The sequence below is a fragment of the Alternaria rosae genome (genome assembly GCF_020736505.1).
Source record: "Alternaria rosae strain MPI-PUGE-AT-0040 chromosome Unknown BKA58scaffold_5, whole genome shotgun sequence".
In the NCBI taxonomy this organism is placed as follows: Eukaryota; Fungi; Ascomycota; class Dothideomycetes; order Pleosporales; family Pleosporaceae; genus Alternaria; species Alternaria rosae.
This window is the reverse complement of record NW_025763574.1, coordinates 2,537,540-2,561,294: the sequence shown is the minus strand read 5'-3', so window position 1 is coordinate 2,561,294 and position 23,755 is coordinate 2,537,540. Positions and strand designations below refer to the sequence as shown.

At 53.3% G+C, this 23,755-nt stretch overlaps 7 protein-coding genes across 7 annotated transcripts; 2 read left to right on the top strand and 5 right to left on the bottom strand.

Moving 5' to 3' along the window:
- Positions 1 to 998: 998 nt before the first annotated feature.
- Positions 999 to 4,111, bottom strand: BKA58DRAFT_421309 (heterokaryon incompatibility protein). Its single transcript, XM_046172773.1, has 2 exons — positions 1,670 to 4,111; positions 999 to 1,605 (listed from the first exon to the last, which is right to left on the bottom strand). Exons 1-2 carry the CDS (start codon positions 3,855 to 3,857, stop codon positions 1,160 to 1,162), a joined length of 2,634 nt encoding a protein of 877 aa, XP_046025704.1. The 5' UTR covers positions 3,858 to 4,111; the 3' UTR covers positions 999 to 1,159.
- A 2,303-nt stretch (positions 4,112 to 6,414) lies between these two features.
- Positions 6,415 to 7,297, bottom strand: BKA58DRAFT_185375 (uncharacterized protein). The gene is made up of 2 exons (XM_046165467.1): positions 6,633 to 7,297; positions 6,415 to 6,507 (listed from the first exon to the last, which is right to left on the bottom strand). The coding sequence occupies exons 1-2, from the start codon at positions 7,151 to 7,153 to the stop codon at positions 6,501 to 6,503; spliced, it is 528 nt and encodes a 175-aa protein (XP_046025703.1). The 5' UTR covers positions 7,154 to 7,297; the 3' UTR covers positions 6,415 to 6,500.
- Positions 7,298 to 7,875: 578 nt separating this feature from the next.
- On the bottom strand, positions 7,876 to 9,191 carry BKA58DRAFT_185381 (uncharacterized protein). The gene has a single exon (XM_046165468.1). The coding sequence runs from the start codon at positions 8,843 to 8,845 to the stop codon at positions 8,135 to 8,137; it is 711 nt and encodes a 236-aa protein (XP_046025702.1). The 5' UTR covers positions 8,846 to 9,191; the 3' UTR covers positions 7,876 to 8,134.
- Positions 9,192 to 9,668: 477 nt separating this feature from the next.
- Positions 9,669 to 10,413, top strand: BKA58DRAFT_314781 (integral membrane protein-like protein; the record flags this gene model as incomplete). Its single annotated transcript, XM_046167493.1, has 2 exons — positions 9,669 to 9,746; positions 9,814 to 10,413. The coding sequence occupies 2 exons, from the start codon at positions 9,669 to 9,671 to the stop codon at positions 10,411 to 10,413; spliced, it is 678 nt and encodes a 225-aa protein (XP_046025701.1).
- A 4,284-nt stretch (positions 10,414 to 14,697) lies between these two features.
- Positions 14,698 to 16,164, top strand: BKA58DRAFT_411883 (uncharacterized protein; the record flags this gene model as incomplete). The annotated part of the gene is made up of 2 exons (XM_046172322.1): positions 14,698 to 16,014; positions 16,150 to 16,164. 2 exons carry the CDS (start codon positions 14,698 to 14,700, stop codon positions 16,162 to 16,164), a joined length of 1,332 nt encoding a protein of 443 aa, XP_046025700.1.
- A 393-nt stretch (positions 16,165 to 16,557) lies between these two features.
- BKA58DRAFT_440373 (heterokaryon incompatibility protein-domain-containing protein) lies at positions 16,558 to 18,198 on the bottom strand (the record flags this gene model as incomplete). The annotated part of the gene is made up of 1 exon (XM_046173744.1): positions 16,558 to 18,198. One exon carries the CDS (start codon positions 18,196 to 18,198, stop codon positions 16,558 to 16,560), a length of 1,641 nt encoding a protein of 546 aa, XP_046025699.1.
- A 1,178-nt stretch (positions 18,199 to 19,376) lies between these two features.
- Positions 19,377 to 22,812, bottom strand: BKA58DRAFT_185218 (ras guanine nucleotide exchange factor domain-containing protein). Its single transcript, XM_046165464.1, has 5 exons — positions 22,264 to 22,812; positions 21,879 to 22,212; positions 21,604 to 21,816; positions 19,739 to 21,498; positions 19,377 to 19,690 (listed from the first exon to the last, which is right to left on the bottom strand). The coding sequence occupies exons 1-5, from the start codon at positions 22,669 to 22,671 to the stop codon at positions 19,607 to 19,609; spliced, it is 2,799 nt and encodes a 932-aa protein (XP_046025698.1). The 5' UTR covers positions 22,672 to 22,812; the 3' UTR covers positions 19,377 to 19,606.
- Positions 22,813 to 23,755: the final 943 nt, after the last annotated feature.

Below are 23,755 nucleotides of genomic sequence, written 5' to 3'. Positions count from 1 at the left end.
GGCTTCTTCCTTTCCGTTAACAAGGAAAACTTTGTTCTGAGAGTGTGCCCAATATACTCTCTACATTAGCAGCGTAGACGCCGCGTAAAGAGGTTATTCGAACACTAACAGCAGACACAGAGTTCTGAACGTTTATTAGAATACTAATGTTATTCCGACGTGCGTACGCGGCCATGAAATGTCGTAACTTGGTTTGAACGGTCAAAACAGTTGGCCGTCCGCCTGTTTTGTCTAGTCTTCCAGGAGTTGAAAGTGCGAGAGCATCGGTAAAGTGCTTCGAGGTCTTCACGCTCGGCGTACCGGCATCGTTTTCGGTATCAGGGGTCGTTTCCACAAAGCTATGCTAGAATTAGTAACGCATGGAATGGTCGCTCGAAGGTATAACTCACCTTGTCCAGAGTTCCAAGATCGAATCATAGGCGTATGTGCTAAGAGCTGCAAGCTCCTTGTGAACCGGCTTTTCGTCATATTCAGAGGTGAGAGTAGGCAGTCCACGATGCAGAGTGTCTTGAATTCGATTTGCTGCTGAGTGTTTTATCTTGCCGCTTCTTTTACGAATTGTGTCTGAAGCAGGAAGCATCATGTCGGACTGGTGGATCGATTACAACATCAGACAACGAAAACTTGGACTGAAAGTACGAGGGGAAGTACGGAGTGAACATAATATTAAGAGACTCTTTGGGGCTATAAATATCCAGCTAGCACAGGGATTATCTCACATTGCCAGACTCAAATTCGTTCTATCGCACGGGTGAGTATAATGACATAACACTTACGGCTAAACCTTCCGCCTTCCAACATACAAGGGCCACCATTTATATCACAAGCAAGGGACAAGTGACCTAGGGTAAATCCTTACAGCCTTTAGTACACTCTAATCAGGCACGAGCAGTTCCAAGACGTCGTAAGCTCACCATGAGCCGACCTGAGCTCACCATGAGCCGGCCCTAAGCCAACAAGATTCAAGGGCAACAAGCTCACGTGGTGTTAAGCGTTCGGTTTGGGGGACTATAACTACGTAACTACTACAGAGTGGCGTTATCTATTAGTAGACAAAGGCCTGCCCTTTATCTAGGTTGTCTAGGGTCTCTTTCTGCTACTATTCTTTATACATTGTTACGAATCCGAGGACGGGAACACTCAACTATGACATAGGACGCTATATGAAGTGGAGCGGCTCCAATTCCTTCCGCCAACTCCAAATATCCCTCTTCATCATCTCTTCCTCCATCATGCCATCCACAAAACACTCTCCGAGCAACTTCCATGCCACCACCTCCCTGCCACCAGGCTCATGACCGAGGCCACATGGTCTTGCTAAGACCGGCACTCCATGGCCGATCAAGATCATAACGCAATCACCCGGCTGCGTAATGACAGGCGCAAGGCCCAGAAGTCCTGAAGCTGTCACGATGAAGCGCCGCATGAATGTGCGAGCTTGCATTGATTGCATGACTCCGGCGACTTTGGTGGCGTCGGCCGACGGGCGAGTGGGATCGGGGCGGAACCATGAGGAGAGAGGGCGATTGCGTATGAGGAGTGAGTTGTTAGCATTGAGGAAGTGCCAGTTGCGGTGGTGTGGATGGGATGCAGGTGGTTCAGAGACTGCGAAGGTTAGTAAGTCACAACGACTGAGCCGCAAGATGAACAATTCAAGGGTTGTACATACCGGGCATGGATCGCGTGAGGCATCCAAATTCTGGAGGAGCCTTTGCACCGCTCAGTGTAGTCCCACCACAGAGCACCCAGTAGAAAATAGGGTCTCGATCATTCTCCATAAAATTGTTCTCTCTATCCGAGAACAGCAAGTCCGGCGGATCAGTCATGCTCGCAATCTTTATGTCCATCCTGGCCTGTTCTGGATCTCCATCTGGATAGCTTTGAGACACACTCCCACGCGTAGGCTGAACAACTCCAGTCTTGAACCCGGGCTGGGGGCGAATGTGACCCTTCTCAAGATCCTTTGGATTAATCGCACCGACGCCATCAACCCTCTCCACCACGAAGCCCCAGCAGGTCAATGTGTCTCCATGGACGGCGGGATAGAATGGCTGGACGATGCCATCTTGACTCCATTCAAAGCCTTGCTTGTTTCCGCTTGCGTACCACTCACCCTCAATCACCCCGGGGCGGCGGTTGGGCTTTGCGCCAAAGTCAGGGACCCACGATGGTATCGTCTCTGCAGGTATCGGGTTCCCGATTGTGTCAGTCAGGGAGAGCCCACAGCCGTCGATGAGGAAGAGAATGTCAAGCGACCGCCCCTTCTCGATGGCCGCTTGCGCGAACTCGCGATACACCGTACCGACAGACTTGTCGTAGTCTACATCGATGTCTAGCTTCGGCAGACTGGGAATCTCCAACATGCCGTAGACACGATCTTTTGCATCGAAGACATCGGCGCGAGATGCGAGCATAAGTGCCTGCTTGAAAGACGACCCTTTCAAAGGACCGTGTGTCGGTGCTTGGTTGCTTTTGATGGGTAGAAATGTTACGTCGACCTCAGGGAGGATCTTGCGATGACCCGCGATCTCAAGCTGAGCGATACCGGCGACATGAGGTATGGAGTGCTCCTTCGTCATGGGACCAGCGCCCAAAGAGGCCATACTGCCGCGCGTCGATTCTTGCAGCATATCCATGAGCGGGATATACATGAACGCGCCGTCACGAATGTATCTCCACTGCGTCACTCTGGATCCGCACACAATCGGCATTCCCGCGCGTCCATTTGCCAGCTCCTGAATGATCCACAGCCGCCTCCAATACGGTCTGTCGAAGAACTTGTATATCGCAACGTCATTCACCGGGTCGCTGACATTGTGTTCCCGCAAGAATTTGGACCATTTGATCATGCTAGCTTTCATGCGGAAGTAAGCAACTTCCCGATGCGCAGTGGCAAGGTAAGGATCCGCGTTATCAAAAGTCTCGATGTACTCGGTCCTATACAAGAGACTGGTGCTTTGCAGTGATTTGATGGCTTTCTCGCTGTACGCGTCCGCTTCACCGAGCCAGACGATGATGTTGCCCGCGTTACGGTATATGCTGCCCATTAGTCTGAGTTGGGCTTTCTTTTCCTTCTTGTTCGCTTCGTCTTTACTTTGGTTTATACATAGCGCATCGATCCAGACTTTGCCTCGATTCAGGAAGTACTCCATTTTTCGGAACTGGCTGAGGCCTGCATGCAAGCTCTCAGTCACTTCATGTCGATGGCCATTAACGAAAATGTGCTTCTTTGGTGCCCTGGGATCTCCCCAAGCGTAAGACATGGCGAGGTAGTTGTTCGTGGCATTTGCATGCCACGACTTATTGGCGGCTTCCGAATCATTGCGGTAGAACATTGGGAATGTATCAAGGGGCACCTGGGCCACGGGACCGTCCCAGTTAGACTCGATATTGTCATTATCATCGAGCATACCCATATTCATCTTGAACCCATCGATAATCTCTTGATCGCTTATGACAGTGATGATGTCTTCCTGAGTTACTGTCTTCACCAGATCCATCACCGGAACGAACACGTCGTGTGTCTTGAGTGTCTGCAACGCACGAACGTCTCGGTGCATTTGCGCCCCAAGCGCTTCGTCTGGTTTGTCGACAACCCAATGATCGCAGTGGATGTAGTTTGGTGGGAGGGCGTCTATCACCGGGTCATTAGTGGGTAGATCCGCGACGGTCATGTAGCAGCGAATCGGAGTGCCATCGTCACCCTGTAAGACTTCGATCAGACGGATTTGACGTTTTCCGAGGCCATTCACAGGAAGCTGCAAGTAATCCAAAGGACCACCCTTCAGCTCGTACGTTCTGGGGCTTGCAGAGCTGGATGCAGCCTGGGCATTGAGTTTCTTGAATAATCTCCGCATTTGAGGAGACTGAGTGTGAAGCGGCTCTACCTCCCAAGCAGCGGTGTTTTGAGCAGGCCAATTGCGAGTAACGAGTGGACGAAATACACAGTGTGTAGTTGGGGTGAGTCCTGTTCTTATGTGCGGGGCCAGTGAGCTGAGGTATCAGCCGCAAATGCACGATAGTCACGATCTAGACCAATGGCAGTCATCTCTCCAATTAAAGAATGTGCAGCCTTGTGGTGATGGAGCCTGAGTGGTATAAGAAGCCTCTGGGCGGGCTAGCAGGGATATGGGTCCAACAGTGTCTCTGGTGATGCTTTCCGTCACAAGCCGCAATGAGCGCAGCTCACGCCCAATCGCGCCGAGCTCTCAGGGTACACCGCGGACGTCTCGTGCGAAGGTACTGATCAAGTACACTGCCATCAAGATCGTGGCCACCAGTGCGACGTATGCGACAGTGATTGACAGCGGGTCCGTTTGCCGACTTGTCGTCGATGAGGAGTTGAATGGTATCGTGATGAATGCCCGGAATCTTCGGGTTCCCCGCTGCGACCAGGCAGAGGATGGAATGCGCGCATAAGGTGCGGGCTGACCTGGGCTTCGTGAGCTGTATGACAAGCAACGCCACCATGTATGAGATGGCAGAAATACGACTAATTGTTGAGTTCTTCAGCCTTGCGGTACTTTATTTACTGATGGAAGCTGACACGAAATTCCTAATCGATCGAGCACGAGGAAGTGCACCTCAGCATTAACAGATGCTTTCTAGTCAATGACTGTTGAATATATTTTGTGGCATGAGTCTGTTGGGATTCATGCCCTAAGGGGTAGGGAGAAGGGTGTTTTATAAGCATGCACTAGGCATTTATTAGCGTCTAAGGTTAATCCAAGCTGCTGCTAATTAACCTTGGCACATTAGTAGCCTATAGTTCTTTTCTCTATTAAATACAATCTCTAGTATACCCGAGCGATAGCTCCCTAAGCGTAGCCTCTTACAATGACCAGCAGCCTTTTGTGGACGCCAGCATCATTGACAATGCACACGACGTACGGGATGCACTTGGTATAACAAGCAACAACGTGCTGAACGTCGAGTTGAATCTACAGAATAGTGAACCGAAATCGTTCGATGCTATTGATGAGCTCGTGGTAGGGATCAACGGATCGATCAGGACCCGAGGAGGACTCGACGGCAGTTCCATCTTCTCAGATTGAGGAACTTGTAGAATCTGGGACCAAATCATATGGCGGCATTGTCGCATGTGTATGATGAGGAAAGAGTATCAATGGGCTTCCGAAATGGGTGCTGGTAATGGTGGTTGAAGAGGAGACTGTGTCGGCTATGGGAGAGGATGATTCAGTCGCGAGATGTTGCCGTGCTTGCGCATACCGTACAGGTACTGGTAGATTCGTGGAATCCTTAATGGCAGCGGCGTCATGAATGCGGACAGGGACCTGCGGAGTGTCCTCGCAATAGACAGCCCCTAGGATGGATACAGGACTTATCAGCTGTGTACCTATCGTCGTAGAAGAGTTGTTGCTCGGCATGGGCCTCAAAGCAGTCTCAGTCGCCTCCGCATCCTGTGATCAATTGTCGCTTTTGTGGAAACGTCCCCAGAGACCTTTCGCCGCACACTTGGCCAAAGAATCTTTGATGTCGTGGCCGTTTTGACCTTTGCGCGACGCTGTGTCAGCATTATTGTCCTTCCAAGTCTTGCTAGACGGAATAAACTCACCTTTCGCCACTATTTTTGCCGTCTGTGCCATCTCCCAAGGCCACTGTTCTCTGCAGCCTCTGGATCCATTCGGTGGGTGACGAAAGCGTGGAACGCACCCATTGTGTTGTCGCTGAACTGGGTATCGGAAAGAGGCAGAATACGCTTGTTCGCGAGAGGCAGGACTGGATGCTGGAAGAGTTTGTCCGGATGAGGCGGGTTCAGTCGTCAGTACGTACGTGAGAGTTTGTGTGAAGCTATCAATTGCAGAATATTGCGGGCAGCGCATGTACGAGATCCTCGCTACTGTAGTTCTGCTCTCGTTACCAAATATATCGGTGTAGAGAGGTATGGCACAGCGGCTCATTGGCTCTGAGCGCTGGTTGCTGGTCGCTGGGCAATTTTACGTATGCTGCAAGGGTCCAGGAAACCCTCTCTTGGCCAGCGCAATGGGAGATCTACCGTTCACTAGCAGGTTGGTCAGCATCATGTTCATTCGAGCGCCTGCCCTGCGCATGTCAGCCTGTCACGACATGGGCAGCCTGCATTGGGTACCAAAGTATGCACAGCATGGAATGCGACCGTCTGGCCATCAAAACGGATGGTAATTATCGATTCTTTTATTGTCGCATGCTATCCGAGCCCCTACAAAGCAACCAATCAAACTCCTAAACGCTCAAACATGTATCCCCATATAACGCTGCCCCGTTGTGTTCGCGGTCGGCGCCGGCTTCGGGGCGGGTTCGTGACGGTCGTGGAACGAGGGGGAATGTAATATCCATCAAGCACTATTCGCTGTTAAGTTCAGTTACTAGGTGTACCCGCCAGGACGCTGGCGCAGAAGAAAAGACGAGGAGGGAAGAGGAAGAGGTATGGTGGTCGAGGCCAGGACTGCACGGCGAGCGCGAACGATGTCATTCGAAGGAACAGGGCAACGATAGTTGTGTTATTGGCTGCGTGATGCCAATTAGCACTCGTCCATGCTCATCCTTTAAAAACACCTCGTCGCTTTCGCTCGCTCGTACAGTCATGTATAGGCTCGATGTAAGCGAAAGGGCGAAGGCAGGGGTGCACTTACTACAAGCTCAAAGTCAAGTCGCCGCGAATACTCGCTTTGAGTTCAATCTCAATCTCCAAATTCGCCTCGAGCGTCAACTTCAGTCCGTCCTGGTCCTTGAGCTCGCTGCCCTTTTGCTGCTGCGGCTCCATGCGGTATGGCTGGTTGGGGTCGGTGCCGCGCATGGGGATCTCGCCTCTCATGGCGCGGGCGTATGTGACGGGCCCGTCCATGGATGTGCTGTCCGGGCCGATACGCTCAAACATTCCCATCTTCTGGAGATCGCCATTTGCGTCGGCTTCCTCGAGGGCTTCTAGCGATGTCGTGTGCATGTATTTGCCGTTCTTTTTGTCCTCTTCGATGCGGTTACGGCGAGCGCGGCGCGATGAGGAGCGCGACCGGGCGGATTGTAGGCCGGCCTCACGCTTGTCTTGCTTCATCTTGTTCACAGCCTTCTCCTGCTGCATCGTCGACCGCTCGTGCGGCCTGCTCTCGTAGTCATTGTCCTTGTCGGCCATGTCGTCGGGTATCCTTGCTATCATGCAAGGCCTCGGGCGGTTGGAGGGGGCTGTTCGGGATGGGGAGTGTCTGCGTGATGGAAGAGAAGAATTGCGCAGAGGTGTAGAGGTAACGGCGAGCAAGATGTGAAGTCGTCAGGCCAAGGTCCAGCAGCAAGCGGAGCTACTACACGCCTACGCACGCCACGACTGGTACGGGCTGCTCCACTCCAAAAACAAGATTACTCGCAACGGCCTGGTCCTCTGTAGCTCCAAAAGCAAGGACGCCGCCGCTGCAAGCTTGTACCCCTGCCCATTCACCCGTCGTGCCGTCTCACCGTTTCAGGCTCGCTACGGATGACGTCAGTCCCACATCGAGCGACATCAGCGAGTGCTTTCCCAATCGGGTTGACAGCCGCTGCGTGACGTATGTCAAGATGATGCACATGCGCTGGTCTTTGCAAGTCGACCGACATTTGCACACAAGCTGACGACGCGCGCAACCATGGCGAAGCATAGCCAGTGTCGCGGCCACGGGAGTGGCTAGATCGCCCCCCGATCGCTTAACGCGGACCGTTGATCTTGCTGGCAACGGCTGCGCAATACTCGATCCTGGGCATAATAGACGTCAAGTTTAGACTCAAGCTCGCATTGCTTGCGTGGTACTCATCGAGTTGACGTTGCATGCGCTCTCGGCTATTGGGGTATTATTACAGGACCTGGTAATAGCAGGAATACTCCTGACGCCGCTATGGTCATCACGAGAGCTGAGACTCGACAACCAAGAACACCAACCCGTTAGCATGTCAGCGCAATAGTTCGACAGGTAATAATGGTGCAAGTCATTTGTTATGTGGTATATACTGCAATACGTATCGTAACACTACATGCAAAACTCCAAATCCAACGCCGTTGTGATCTCCCATTATAGCAATCGATGCGTTTCGTGCATTCATCATCGGTCGACTCCTAGTTACTGCGTAAAGTTAGCATTTGGCTTCGGTGATAAATGGCTGCAGGCTTGACTTACAGCAGTCCAAGCGTGAGATCACCGTGGATTTTGGCCTTCAGCTGGATCTCAATGTCGAGGTTGAGTTCAAGGCGTAGCCTCAGCTGCTCGCCTCCGTCCTTTCCACCCTCCTCTTCACCACCGCCGCCGCCAGTGAGACCTCCGAGGGCCTTGCCAGCAGTGTCTCCAACTTGGTTGACGGCGTTACCAGCAGTGTTTTGGACCATGTCGCCGGCTCCGCCAAGTGCATCGGCTCCAGGCACGTTCTCGGTGATGTCGTCTAGCGGACCTCCACCCTTGCCGCCCTTCTTTTGGCGCTGGCGGTTGCGACGGCCTCCAGATTGGGACACGTCGGATCGCGCATCAGACTCGGCACCGGAATCTGCGCCTCGTCGGCCGCGGCCACGCGACTGGCGGCGTCTCGATTGCGACTTTGACTTTTCTTGTTGGGGTTCGTCGGATTCGTTGTCAGCGTCGCCGCCGTTGGTTTGCTTCTTGGATTCTGCGTCCTCTTGCTCAGCTTTCCCTTCGCCATCGCTTTCGGGGGCAGGAGTGGCGTCAGGAGTGGGCTGCTGTTGAGGCTTCTTTCCGCCCAGCTTCTTCGGCGTCTTCCTTTCGGTTTTCTTACTCGATGATTCCGCACTGCCCTTTGCGCCTACCGAGGCGTTGGCATCCGCGTTTCCCTCTCCGGAGACAGACTGCTTGGTCTCTTCAACTGTGTCCGCCATGGTGCTGTTTGGATGGTCTTTGGGTGGGTGGGAAATAGTTAGACGGGTGATGCGTAACGAGCTGAATGTGCTTCGGGAATTGTTGCGAGTCCAGAGCCACGGCGCAATTCGTTAATAAGAGAAAAGCGGCCTGGGAACAGGAACCGGTTTGAAGCTTCAAGGTACCTGCTACCCCTGTCGCACTCGAGCCACCCGTCATGCAGTCTGACGCACCATGTGGCACCCACATCCACCCCACCGCCAGCGTCCCAAAACTTGACCCCATCCCTGCGCGCTGCCAACCTGATTATTTTAGATCTGAAATCGTGTTTGCGCCGGTCTAGCTGTTCCGCTCAACCCGATCCGCTGCAAGCTCGTGTGCCTCTGGTCTCGCTTGCCCGTCATTGGCGCGCGCACCAAGCCCAGCAGCGATGCGTCGAGCAACGCGTCAGCTGAATGCGCTTAACATCAACGCTTTGGGACATGCTGTGACACGGGCGAGGCCTCGATCAGTGGTCTGGCGGGACGTTTACTCATAGGGTGCGGGAGACCGTTTAGTGCTGGCGCAATAATCGCAACGCATTTTCGTAGCGCGCACAATAGATTTGAGGTAGCGCAGCTTCGAAAGAACCCCACGATGAATTCGACATTATGAGCGTTGTGCTAACGATCGTTGGGAAGACGCAATCGCGGGGCGCACCAGATGTTCCCCGATGGCCGGCCCGAATTGCGCCGGTCTGGCGGGAATCGTGACGACGGCATTTCCATGTGTACCTCTTTCAGAACTCAACGAAAGCAATCAAAGCAACCCGTCAATTGGACAACAGAATACCACTTTTCTAGTATGACAGCCCCAGAAGCTGCAGATGCAGCCGCAAAGCAGCGAATCATCAAGCACATGAACGCAGACCACCACGACTCCGTACGCGCCACCCACTTCTGGTACCACTGATGCGGAATTCGAGTTCCAGTCCTAATTCTGACCGCAGATACGCCGGTATGCAGAAGCGTACGCTTCCAAATCCGTGATTCAGAGCCGTTCGGCGCAAATGGTCAACATTGATCTCAACCAGATGGTCTTGAGCTGTGGTGGCCAACAAGCTATTATCGCCTTCGACCCACCGATGAAGGCCATGCGTGAGGCTCGCGAGAGGCTTGTTCAGATGGACAAAGATGCTCTTCAGACCCTGGACCGAAGCGACATCGCCGTTACGAAGTTTGTTCCTGCGTACACGCATCCTGCTCATCTCTGGAACTTTACGCAATGCGTGCTTGCACTGCTCTTGCTACCGCGGCCGGCAAACTGGCAGCCCGGATCGCTTCTCTACAACACGGTGCTGTATCTTGTGCCAGGCTTCGCGAACTTCGTCGCCCGAATTGGTTGGACGGTTTGGATCATCATGGTACCTATTCACATAATCGAAGCCATCATTATGGCGAGGAAGCTTGCAAAGCACGGATGTACATTTCTTGATGTGGTCTGGTGGAAGTGGGTGGGTACGTGTCTCGTTGAAGGGTTCACTTCGTTCCTCAGGCTGAATGCTCTGATTGCGGAGAAGAAGAGGGACAAGGACGCGAAGAAGCATTAGGGTGTGATGAGATTCTGTCTTCGCTCCAGGGGGAATCTTGTAAAAGATAGAAATCTTAATTCCGCGACGTCGTCTCCGACTGCGATGCACCCAAATGCCATCCCGGTCGGGCCTCCTCCTTGATATCCACATGATCCAACTTTCGCAGTGATTTTTCTTCTAACAGTCTTCATCATTCTCATTTTTATATCATTCTGATCGGCTAACTCATATCTGACATATCGTGCACAGCTGATTCGTGCTGAGTTCAGCTCATGGACGGTAGTGCCAGGCTACAGCCATGCACCGTGGGTGCTACATTGGTCAGTATCGAGCACTTTGGAGTGGCTCAACCACAGAGAAGAAACAAAAAGATTTCAACCTGCATATGATACCCACGCCTTCGTCTTTCATCCAGTTCTTACCGACACACTTAACATCGTAGGATCGATCTGAGCCGAGACCAACACCTGACGACACAGCGCATGAGAAACCTTGCTCCATACCGCCGCGATGCCTTCGAAGCGAAAGAGCGAAGCAGTTACGACACCAAAGCCCATCAAGAGAGTAAAGACAGGCGGCGCCTCCACACACACACATCACCACGAAACAAGTCGAGCGGCAATGAGACACCTGCCAACAGCAACATCAAGAAAAAAAGCCCGAACCACCATTTTATCAAAGCCCACGACCACCTACAGCTACTGTGGATGATGCAGAGTACCCTCCATTCATGGCCCTGCCGACCGAACTGCGCTGCCACATTTACGGCGATCTGGCGGACATTATCTACGATCCCGTTTTCCCCGAGCCCTGCATCTGCAGTTGGGAAGTATATTGAATGTCGACCCCACTGCTTCTACTTAATAAGACTATATACGAAGAGGTCAAGCATCCCACGGTACCAAAACCCTTACAGAAGGTCAACGATCACCTTGTGCCCAAACTCGTTTTGGGCCCGACACGCACTGAGATAGACCCTGTGTACATCGCGCTCTCGGATACCTTCCATCGCGCCGGCAAACAACTGCGTACGTTTCTAAATGGGCCCCAAAAGCACAGTGGCGCGGTCAAATATGTCAGCCTCAAGATTTCGTCTTGGTACAACGATACGTATTTATCGCAGCATATGCACAGTAGACGTGGAAAGGTTTCCAATACCCAGATCAAGTGTCAGACCAAGCGCTTGCACAGATTTTTAAACCAGATTTTGAAAATAGTGGCGGTTAGGAAGACCTGCGAGATTAGCATCCGACTCCTCATACACCCATTAGGGCTGCTTCATAAGCGAGACTATAGGTCTAGGGTTCAGTTCTCTTCCTACATGTACTACGAAAGAAAGGTCGCGGAAGACTCACGGCGAGCGCTGAGTGTCGGGATGAAACGAGAACTCAAGAAGGTGTACTCATTGTGTAAGCACACACATCTCGACGACAATATTGTGGCGACGATGGTAAACTACTACAAAGGGCAGGGTATGAACATCAAATTCGCAGAGACGCGCGAGAGAGATTGTGACTTGTTTGACATGGCCAAGTCATTCTATTTAATGTCTTGCCGAAGGGGATACAGCTGTACCTAGTCCTGTCACCCTCCACATCAGCACGAAGATGTTTTCCAGAGTATTTGACAAAACCCGCAATGCACCCTAAGGATACACTCCGTGCATTACTCTTCGGATCCTGTGCCAATGCCTATGCAATGGTTTTAACATGGTGAGGCATATGTAGGATGAACCGAGCTTCTCGCGGTCAGCTGGTGTCCTTGATATGCGAATGCGATGGCAAGCATGGCTGCTGAGGTTGACGTTCGCGTCGAAATTGTAACAATGTGAAGGCTAGAAGTTCCCCGCCCAGGAAATGCGCAATAGGACATGAGCATCCGACCATTGCGGTTCACATTGCTCACGCACACCGTGAAGGATTGGAGCACAACCTTCATCAATAGCGACAAGGCCGACGTGGGCAGCAATGACCCGACGAGTGTATTTTCAGACTCTATGTAGACATTCCAGTGCCATTTTCCATCGTTCATTATACCCTGGCAGCGTTGTAGGAGACTAATGACTTCTTCGCACAGATGTTGACCAGTAGGTGGTTGCTGGCCGCATTGCTCATATTGTCGATTCTATCGCGACGTTGTCTTCCTGTCGTGCACCGTGGGGCATATTCGATCGCGCGTTCTTGGGAAGTTCGTGGAGGCATACGGGGAGTGCATCGCGCCGAAGAGAAAGGGTTCGCCATGCTCTAGGTGACATCAGTATCCAGGTGCAGTTTACATTGCGCACACCAGTGCAATTGTATCCGCGTCTATTCCGTTGTCAATGTGTGTCAATAGATGCACCGGAACGTAGTCAGAAGGCGGCGGTTGGTGTTGATCCATAAGACCACGGTAGTTGAGAGGGCACGCAGATGCGCATCGGCCATGGTAGGAACTCAGACTTGTGAAATGGTACATGCTGTTCCTACGTTTGCGATATCTCGGCACCAAGGAACTCGACCAAGAGTTTTGGAGCGTAGAACCTATACTTCGTCGAGAACCGGCGTGTAGGGCGGACACGGAGTCGAGCGCTCAGTTCTTTCGGGTTGACCCATGGGTAAGTGCACGAGACTGGGAAGCAATGCGTCTTGCGGATGTGTCTTGCGCAGCGCGCAAAGCATCTCTCAGATCCTTGGTCTTGGGATGTCCGATGGATAAAGGGTTCGGCTTCGCCGGGCATCACGGTATGTTGTGGAGGCCATTAGAAACCGTTGCGAAGGCCATAGCGACTAGTAGTGGACGGTGGAGTATGGGGGCTCGTAGTCCAGTCCCTGCCCTGGGGTCAGTGCGAGTATGAAGGGCGTTGCGACGCGCACAGGATGACCGTGGTCGCTGACTTCGCATTCGTATATCACTTCTCTGTCGGGCGCGGATCGGTCTAGTCGGCAAAAGGAGGCACATGTATGCGTCGCGATGTACGTAGGTGGTGCACTCGTTGGGTTGTTGGTGCTCACCTCGGCGTTGCCGCTATCGATAATGGCAGTCTACGGGTGTTTCAAAGAAGCAGCTAGCTGTACGCATCGACGCTATGACGTACGTTGGTGTCCACGCCTCACCACCGTGTTGGCGCGCGCTACGTTGCCTGTCGAACCTAATTGATATCCTAAATCTGTATCACACACACAACCACACTCTTCCTCCTCTTGCTGTTCATTCTACTCGTCATCGTTAACACTTTGGTGCGGGCCTTCGACTCAGCTATATGTCACCCTTTTGTATCCCTCCTGATTACACTCACTTAGTGCTCTACTAAGACCTCACAAGTCCTCAAGAGTACAGAGCGCCGCGTTGCGTGCGACGCATTATTTGACATGGTGCACGGACATGGTACTTCGATGGTGTCTGCTAACACTATTGCTCTCACGACTCTTCTCTACAAACCCTCTTCAGCCCACGATCTGTCGCACAAAGTCGGTTTCCACAGATCGTGGAATTCCGGTTTGTTAGTGCGAACATTTCCATAAAGTTTGAAGTAGATACGCTAACGGCGTCTAGGTCACTCTACGCATGGAACTATGATCGGGCTTACAATCAACCTTCGTTATCCACGATGCAGGCTCATGTCTAATTATTGACAGAGTCTTCCTATTACACAGCAATGAGTTGAAAGCCCTCAACGCGAACAAAAGCAACTATGACGACGGCGATGCGCGATGCGGAAAGTCAGACGTAGCTTGCAGCGGGCCGTTCGCCTCGACCCGCATCCTTGGCTATATGTCGAGACATCACGACCCAGACTCGTCCAGAACGCACAAAGCTCGAAACCTGAAGTGCGCCCGTGCACACAAGCGTAGAGCGTCGCTTCCACTGGAAGGTCATGCCTCAGGTCAAGTGTATTTGGTGGCTGCAGGAAAAGGCCCTTCCCAAGTTGTCTTCGCCCAAGCTGAACTCGGCTTTCTGGTATCAACGGTGAAAGAACCTCTTCGCCAGCACTAGCGCTTCCGGATCTCTACACCGATGTAACGCCGCTGGAATCGTTCGATACCCGCAGCTTGAACTCCACGCTCGTAACGGCGGCCCACTTAACTATATATGTGAGACCACACCCCAGAGTGCGGGAATATCGGTCGGCTACAGTTGCACACTTGTCCCTCCAAGTCTTGAGCTATCTTAATTATTCTTAACATCTCTTGTCTCTTCCTCTCTTGACTCGTACTCCTCTCTCGAATCCTAATTCTTTCTTGGCTCCGACTGCTCTTTAGACTTCGACTGTTCTTTTGACTCTTACTCCTCTATCAACTCCAACTCCTGTTATAACCAACACTCATGGAGGACGCTACCTGGAAAGAGACCCGACCAGGGCGATGGGAGCGCGCGCAAACCTACCTCGAGAGGATTAACATACTCACCCGCAATGTTCCCAACGCCATCGGCCGCGACAACTGGGCCAAGAACGCCGTTGCCAAACTCGAATTCCATCCCGACATCAAAGATCCTGCTGCCTACCTCCGGACTGCTTGGAAACAAGTGCGCTACAACCATCCGGAGATTGCCGCTTTCCCATACAACGGTCGATACATCTACCGCGTCGGAGACGAACCTTCCATCGCCTTGTGGGTTTCGGCCACATTCTCCGTCGCGGAGGGTAAGACTGTTGATGAACTGTTGGGTCGAATTCCAAGGAACGAACAGATGATGTGCTACTTCCTTCCCGACACATCCGAAGTCATGATTTGGTCCCCTCACTACCGCGTCGACGCCCGCGGCGCAATCTTCTGCCTCAACCACCTCGTCGAATCCCTGGCAAACATGAACCCCAACCTAGTCTTTGGAGGGTGTGCCAAGAACCTGACGCCGAGCATGGAACTGACACTCGGTATCGGGCATGCGAAGACACCAGAGATTGAGGCGCAAGCCGAAAGCCGTCTCGCAGCACTAGAGCCTCACAAGCCAGCCCTGGAGCTGACACCCACTATGAAATCGCAGAGACCGGGATACACTCAGCGACAGTTCGTTAAGTTGTCCAAACGCGACACAAAGACCGTCATGGATAGTTGCGAGACTCGCGCTCTCGCCATCGACGTCGCTCTGCACGCCGCCCTCATCAGTTCCGTTGCCAAACTCGCACAAACAAAGGAAGCGCGAAGCTTCATGGCGTCTTTCCACTCCAATCTCCGCACTCTGATCCCAGAAGGCGCAGCACCAGAGAATTCGCCCACAAGCTACACCAGCGTCATCACCACGGAAGTCATCGTCTCGCCAGAAACCGACTTCGACTCCTACTACTCGCAACTCGCACCCGTCTATGCTGCCGGCTACGCACCGTACCTCCCGTCGTCGCCATTCTTCCACCAGCGCCTCGAAGAGACTGTGTACGCGAAGAAGTGCGAGGCGGATGGATCACCGCAGCCGCGTTTTGCTTTCCTGGGCGAAGTAGACGAGCAGGTCAGCAAGAACATCGGCGACGGGCTTGTCAAAGTCAAGGACTTTTGGCTCGGCGCCGAGACCCTAACCATGCGCATGATGGTGCACACGTGGATCTGGGAGGGCCAACTCGTCCTCAGCGTCTGCTTCAACGAGAGCTATTGGGATAAGGAGCAGGCGGCGAGTCTGCTCGGTGGCATGGAGGATGCGCTGACGGGGGTTGCGCTGATGAAGACATCGAGGGTTGATAGTGCGTCGGGTTCGAAAACTTCGTTGGTGGATGTTAAGTTGGCGGAACTGACGATATAGACTGCTTCGACCGCGTAGCTAAGATTCGATCATCTCTATTTAAAGTGCACGATACCATGAATAAGAAAGTTTCCTCCTGTTAACTCACGCAAATGCATGTGATATTGATCGCCTCAGATATAGCCTCTATGGTAATCAAGTCTGCTGTGGTCTGCGCCGATGTCCGCGGACAAGTGCTTCAAGCACAGTGGGGTGACCACTACTTCTTCCGGTCCGTGAACATTGCCAGTCATGTCCTCATCTGAATTTGAGTTTGATCGCTCGCTCCCCAAGGCCTACAACTACAAAGCCACTATCTAGGCGTATACGTGGATTTGGTCGCGTGTAATGGAGCAACGGCTAATCAGTTTAAAGCCTACCGAGAGCACTTGACTTTGCCTGGGGTCCAGCCCACCATCCGCGTAATGCCTCGTCATACATGTTGCGTAATATATGCTGGATGTATTGTCTAGTCTACGAGGTTGTGCCGAAGTCCGCTGTGGCCGACAACAGCCCGCGGATGCTGTCATCGCCATATTTCCTAAGACCAGTTTCGAGATTCTGGAGACTCTTCTTGATAGCCTCTTTTCCTTGAGATTCCATGAAAGCCACGCAGGCAATCGGGTACTCGTGAGTCATCTTGAGGGTGAAATGTGGGTTCAACTTCCATGAGTCCATGATTCCGTCGTCCTTGTTTTCATCGTCGTTGAACCCAATGTCGCTTCGACATAGACCAGCATACCGTAGAGCGTCTTTCCAATTGGTTATCCTACTCTCAATTCCATCCTTGTCAAACCACAGCTCCATCTGCTTAGAGTAGGGAAGCACTCCAAAGCTATGAGTATGGAGTGACAGGGAAATAGCGTTTTTGGATCCACGTCGTATTACAACATGTATGTTCTCTTGATCGAATATCTCTTCACCGATTCTCCGCGGTACTCCAACATTTGTGCTCGGACAGAGCAGTATATCGCGAGATGTACAGCCCTTGATTTGAGCACGCCAATGGGGGGAACCACCCCGCGGGCGACATCGTTTTCGTAAGTTCAGTCCGCGAGCATAGTTCGTCGCGCGCATAGGAATCGACACTTGGTATCCAAGGCTAAACTTGAAAGCGTCCTCGACACTCTCGCGCGTGACTCCGAGCGCATACCACAACAACGTTAAAAGATAAGGACAGCCCCACGCTGAAAAATGGGTGGCCGTCCTAAAGAATAACCCGACGGTACTCTCACTATAATCGACTGTAAATCTCTCCTGCCCTGTCACAGACAGTAGACTGTAGATGCGATCTCGAGGATCGCGGCATTCCAGCGTGCGACCGAGCTGGTAAAAAATGAACCAGAAGGGTATTGCAGAACCGTGGCGGAAGTAGGTCCCTTTCAGTAAGGTCTCAATCCTCCTCAGCCGTGGATCATCCTGACAGTAATGTAAAAGCTCTTCCAAAGCGCGCGTTTCTGCCCTGCTACAAAGGAAGATCCGTTGCGGACTCCGGACCGATAATAGCTCCTGAACAGTCCAGGCGCGGTTCCAGTAAGGGTGATTTGCCAAATCAGTCGTACAGATATCGAAGAGATCATTCCTGTTCTTGAAGCACCCGTCGTTGGAGCTAACAGGTGATGCCGTGTCTACCGGGAACCATGCCTCACCGTACCTTCTCCAACCAGTCGGCCCAACACCTACGAGACCTTTCCGCTTCTCATAGCGACTACTATTCGAGGCAGCAATTGCACGCTCCATCTGCCAAAAAAGGTGTGGGATACGATTCTCTTTGCCATTACCAAGCCACACGCAGACCTCTTTGGCGTTCTTGTAGATATCTCCCATCCGCTGCACCTGCAGACTCTTCTCGACATCATCGCTCTGATTGATACAAAGCGCGTCGATCCAAAAGTAGTCATTAGAAATGTGGCTCGCAACTTCCAGGAAGTCATAAAGATTTTTTCCGACTTGCATCTCTTGGTAATTTACCGAAGTTGGGTAGGGCATCTCTTGGTAATTTACCCAGATTGGGTAGGTTTCAGATTGGTCTTCCCACGTGTACGAAAGGCATTTGTATGCTGCACCCTCTGTGTCTTCCCACAGCTGAACTTGGATCTGACTATGGCCGTCCATCGCTATTACTCTGAGCAGGCGCACTGAATTTGAATTGACCAACGGCTCATACACGAATTTGTTTTGACCAGTTGGATACATCGCTTCGCTGTCCGTTGTTGTAATCTGAAGTACGAGCAGTGACAGTCTAGCAAGTCGGTCTTGAGCTTAGGCTCAGAAGTTGGAAATAAGCTGATGGAGGCGTGGGAGAGTAGGTGCTCTGTCACAAGGGCATCTCGTCTTGAACAATGAATCCAGATGGATGGAATTAGAGAGACAGACTCAAGAAGGACCGATGTTTCCTATGCTCAGAGAACGGAGCTTCTTGACGTAACGTAGTGTTGTTGTGATGTGCAGTATAAGCTGTCTTGCTCCCGACTTCCGCGGCTGAGCTGGAGGTAGTAACACCCAGGATGCGAAGAGGAGAACTCGACCCCAACTGAGAACTGAGCCTAGTTTTGGATCAGGCTGATCTTGGAGAATGCGCTTTCGCACGCGGGATGATTGCGATAGTGTTGACGTGGTTCGCTGAGTGCTGTCTGTGACCCGCAGGCTGCAGGCGAGGCTCGCACGGTGCAAGAGCCGAAAGACTAGCGGAATGATAACATAGACACTGCAAAATGTAGCTCAAGATGAAAAGAGGCTTTGAAGAGCTGTGGCCCTTGGCGACATGCTGTTGTAGGAGCGATGGGCGTCTAGCGGTGGGCCTGAGTAGCTGCTGCCTGCTACGGCCAGCCACTCATCACTTTTGTCGCCTATGATTCGTTCCAAGGTTATCCTTCGCAGCCCACTCTCCACAACACCAACATCACGCATTCACCATAAGCCTCATCACGGCAAAACCTTCAACAATCGATCAAAAACGGTTCGTATTGATATAGCCAGTCCCACCTGCTCTCAATACTACACATGCCTTTTCCGCCATGTAGGCGCTGTCCCACCACCGCCAGCCTGCAACAAAAGAAGATGATAACGTAACCGTGTGGTAGTTGCCCCGCTATATAGAAGAACGCCAATAAGGATATGAGGTATCGTGCAACGAAGCCAGAACAAATAGAAAGATGTCGACGATAGCAGATGAATGGCAATCATAATGTTTGGATGCAAACAAAAGCAGTGTCGTTATAAAAATGCAGTCCGCTCCGGGATAAATGGGTATATGTAGTGTAGATAGTCCGAGATGCGATGTGGTGTAGATGCGACGTGTTGTAGATGGTGTGGATGTGGTGTGTGCTCAGATTCGCACAAAGTTGGTAGTGCTCGCGGCGGCTTGGTAGTTTTGCGCTGGAGGCAGGGAGGGCAACGAGGGCAAGGATAGACGCCCGGCTGTAGTCAAAGACCTGCACTTAGCTTATCTGATCTCAACATGAAAGATGAAGATAAGAAAAGCTGCGCGCTAGGAATGGGTGGGTAAGTAAGAAGAGAAGCACTAACGCTCTCGGAACCATCTTGCGATCCTGCTCTTCTCGTCGGCTCTGCCCGCCTCGAGATGGGTGCTGCGCTCGTAGAGTTCCTGGACGACGTTAGTACACTGGAGGTGCTATAGGTGATGAAGACTTACTTCGTCGTCTTTGTTGATCTTGATATCCAAGATTAGATTTCGAATCTCTTCGCACCTGTGCCAGTTCGGATACGGAGTACCTTGCGCGCGTTGTACTCCAACGATGACTTCGCCCATGATCTCAAACTTCCGCCAGTTTATCCGCTCCTTGCCGACGACCCCGCCTGGCGGTGGCTCTCGGCTGTCGCGTTTCCCTACGACGCTTTCCAGGACGCTGACGCCTGGGTGGGGGGCGAATGCGGAGTCTGTCTTCTTCTTGTCGCCGACGAAGGTTGAGTTGCCTTCCGAAGCCGATACGAGGTCGCGGCGGTGTAGTGGGATATATGGTATGCGCTCGCCGGAACTGTTCTCCCACGCCAGCCGGTATGCGGAGTGCGACTTGGTCTGGCCCATGAGGATGTCGAGCTTCCAGAAGTCTTGGTTGGTGGCTTGAGGGACCAGCTCCCGAGTTGCTACCAGTCGTCCAATTGCTGTGCCGTTGATACCTGCCATGACAGCACCTAGCATGTTGTAGTTGTTGAGTTTCCGAAGTTGTCGTGCAATCTTCATCCACTTCTCCATCATGAGCGCCCTGTGCTTGGGCTTGTCGCGTAGGAGGATGTAGTTGGTGACGAGGTAGGCGACGTGGTTGAAGTGCTCGGTCATGCGTGTTACGTTTTCGAGATTCTTGCATCGCTTCTTCTCTTCGGCATTCAAGCTGACGTGACGTACAAGATCGCGTGGTCGCACCGAGGAGAACATGATCCAATCTATCCGGGTGAGTTCCTTTGCGATGGCTTCGTCCGATTCACCCATAAGCTGGTGCCACTGGATCTTGGACATGGGCTTGATTGGATTGGGTTCTAATTGTCGAGCGAGTCGTTCGTTCTTCTCGACTTGGGTGAGCAGAATCTGCGATGAGCTCATGGAGCCGTTGGTTGATGAAGCACCGCCAGTCACGCTGCTACGGGCAACTGAATTCCGCGCCGAACTGCTCATAGACATGTGGCCGAGTGCTCTTGAAAACTCGTCCTCGTCGGAGTCTTCGTCCAGGACGTTATTGTGGAACGTCGGTATGTTTTCGTTCTGGGCTCGTTGGCGGTCGCTGCATGCCCAGTCGGTGTCGTCATCCTCAGTGACCATCTCAAGATCGCGGATAATCTCCGTTGCGGCGACGGAGAACTCGCGGTTCAAGGCCAAGGACGAAGCAAACCTCCGAATCAGTCGACGGGTGGTTGGGTATGCGAAGTCACCGGGATAGTAGGACACCCAGTGTTGCAATATCGACAGGTAACGGAGCTGGGCAATGATGCGGATCATGGGCAGTTCTTTTTCCTTATTCTGCGACTCGAAGCGCTTGATGATGGCTTCTAGTAGCTGGCCCGGGGTTGCGAATCTCCGATACAGGGCCAGGAAGACGGAGACGAACTTGGAGTCGTTCTTGGACATGGGCTGGGCGAGGAGTCGGTCGACCAGCTGCTCGAAGGTGTAGCCATTCTCATCCGACGGCTTCACCGACATGATGCTTTGGCCGGCGTCCGAGTCCTGGTCATCAGACTCTTGCGAATCATAGCCGGGCGACTCTTCAGCGTTGAAAAAAGTTTTGTTGGCGTCGCTGGGCTTATAACGGTGGCCCTTGATCTCGCTAGAACCCCGTTGAAACCTCATGGAGATCTCCGAGCTAGCCCGCTCGTGCTTGCGGCTCCAAAGGTCCTTTTGGGTCATTGATTTTACGGCGGAAGAGTTGGCCCGGCGCCGCGCCATGGAAGCTTGGGACCTGGCTGCAGGGGGTCAATGACTTGCACCCTGGAATGGGCATTGAGGGGCATTGGGGGGCATTGGGTATGGGCAATTGGGCGTGTAACAAAAGGAAATGAGCCACTTACGGCGCTTAGCGGCTATGGCAGCGCGAGTGATGACGGACAGGCATCCTCGGTGCGTCTCCGGGGACGACTCGGAGGTCTGAAACACGCTCACGTCTCCAATGAAGGACTTTGCTTTCTGCTCCACAACGGCCGGATCGACCTCGCGGTGGGCGGGGTGCTGATCGCACTTGCAGGCTACGAGGATAAAGGGCAAGTGAGCCTTGGACAGTGTGCCTGGACTCAGTCAGCATGTCGCGTACGAGGCGCGTCGGCTGACGCGATGGCGGGGTACGCACTCAGCATCTCCGGGACCTTGCCCAGGCTCTCGTGTTTTGTGACGTCGTAGAGGGTAACGGCGGCGTCCATGCGCGGCGTTGCAAAGTCGTGTATCGTCTCGGGCCACTTGATGATGCTGCGGTCGCCCACATGCACGTCGTTGAAGGTCATCTCGAGGAAGCGCACGATGTAGGGGGTGCCGTCGATGGTCATGCGCCGCGAGCACGAAGTCGTCGTGGCCGTGTCGGGCAGCCCCAGGGCGCGACGGATGAAGGTCGACTTGCCCGAAGCCCGCGCGCCGATGACGGCGATGTTGAGGTCCTGCATGGTTGATGCCGAGTCGCTGTTGGCAGACTATACGCTTATTGTTAGGGTTGTTCCTCCCCAACACGCAATCGTACTCACGCTCGTCGAGGGCTCCGAAGCTGCGTCGAGGGCGGCCTGGCGGTCCTTGTGGTGGGTGGGCGAGAGGGGCCCCTCGGTGTCGGACGAGGATTCGGCGCTGCTGTCGCCTTCCTCGTGCTGGGTGGAGAGGGCCGTGGGCTGGGGGAAGTGGTAGCGCTGGAAGAAGGCATCGTCGGCAATCTCGTCGGCCTCGCTGGCCTCGTCGGTGCGGTCAAGCTCGCTGCCACCGTCGGTGTCGCTCTTGGGCACGTTGGGAGCCGAGTATGCGCGCGTCTTGATGCCAGGCCGCTGGGCTGAGGTGCCCGCGCTGCTCTCTCTGCGCGGCTGCGTGGCCTGTGCCATCTTGCCCTTGTCTGTCGGCTTCGAGGGCGGCGCGTGGACTGCCCTGCTGCCTCCCGTGGCGGGCATGGCGGGTCGGGTGCTCTCAGGGCGCTCACAGAAGGCGCTCACAGCGAGGGCGGGCCCAGGTGGAGGCGTGTGCGACGGCTGGCGGACCCCAGGCGCAATGGGGACATTGGAGAGGGTGCTAGGGATGGGCAATGGGCGGGCTCTGTGCTGCTGGGGAGGCGGTAGGCGGTCGTGATGCTACGTCGTGTGTACCTAGGTATGTAGTATTTCAGCGGGGAGAAGTCAAGTTCATGGCAGTCCAACGGGGTCTAGCTCGCCTGCGCCAGGCGATGCGCCCGCGTCGCTAACCAGCTAGCCTGCATCCCGCTCTCTCCACACGACAACTGAGACGCCTGAATCGCTGCATCGCTTTCCCCTTGGCTGATCGCATGCCCTTTGAGAAGTGCACAATCACAAGCATCCACGACCTGGTTAGCTGCCCGGCCTCTGCGGCCCGCCTGTCACCCTTCATCTCGTCTCGCTCCGCCGCACATGCTTGGACAGCTGCCCGCCAATCGTCGGCCCTTCTGTGCCCTCGTTCGCCCTTCCGATTGGCAGCCATCGCCAACCTTATCGGCCTCTGATATTGGTTGCCTTCCATACAAGCTCCAACTCTCGACTCCATCGGCTCCAAATCTTCCGCCGCCCTTGGCTCCTGCTCTCCAAACCCTCGACCGCTGCTGCTGATCGACATGATCGCCAGCTACCTTCGTGTTCTGACTGTCCGCTCCCCCACATCCCATCCGAGCAAGATTGAACACCCACCTGCAGAGGATAACATGTCATATCAGTGAATAACCTGGAAGCTTAGACCTTGTTGACTTCCGCTCTTGCACCAATGCAGACTGCACCGCGCCTATCCAATTTCTTCCTTGCTTTAACAGGGTCCCCGCAAGCGGGGGTCCTCTCGCATTCTTCCATTTCAGCGCTGTGGTTGGACGAGGCGGCGAACCAAAATGCTTCGCGCTTGTACCAAACGCGCATGTAGCTGACGCCGCAATAGAACCCGCAGCTAATGCAATGTCATGCACCAAGAGGCCTCGTCACCTCCTCCATCACCCTATCTGATGCAACCCTTCACCACTTTGGAACGCCATGCAGAAAG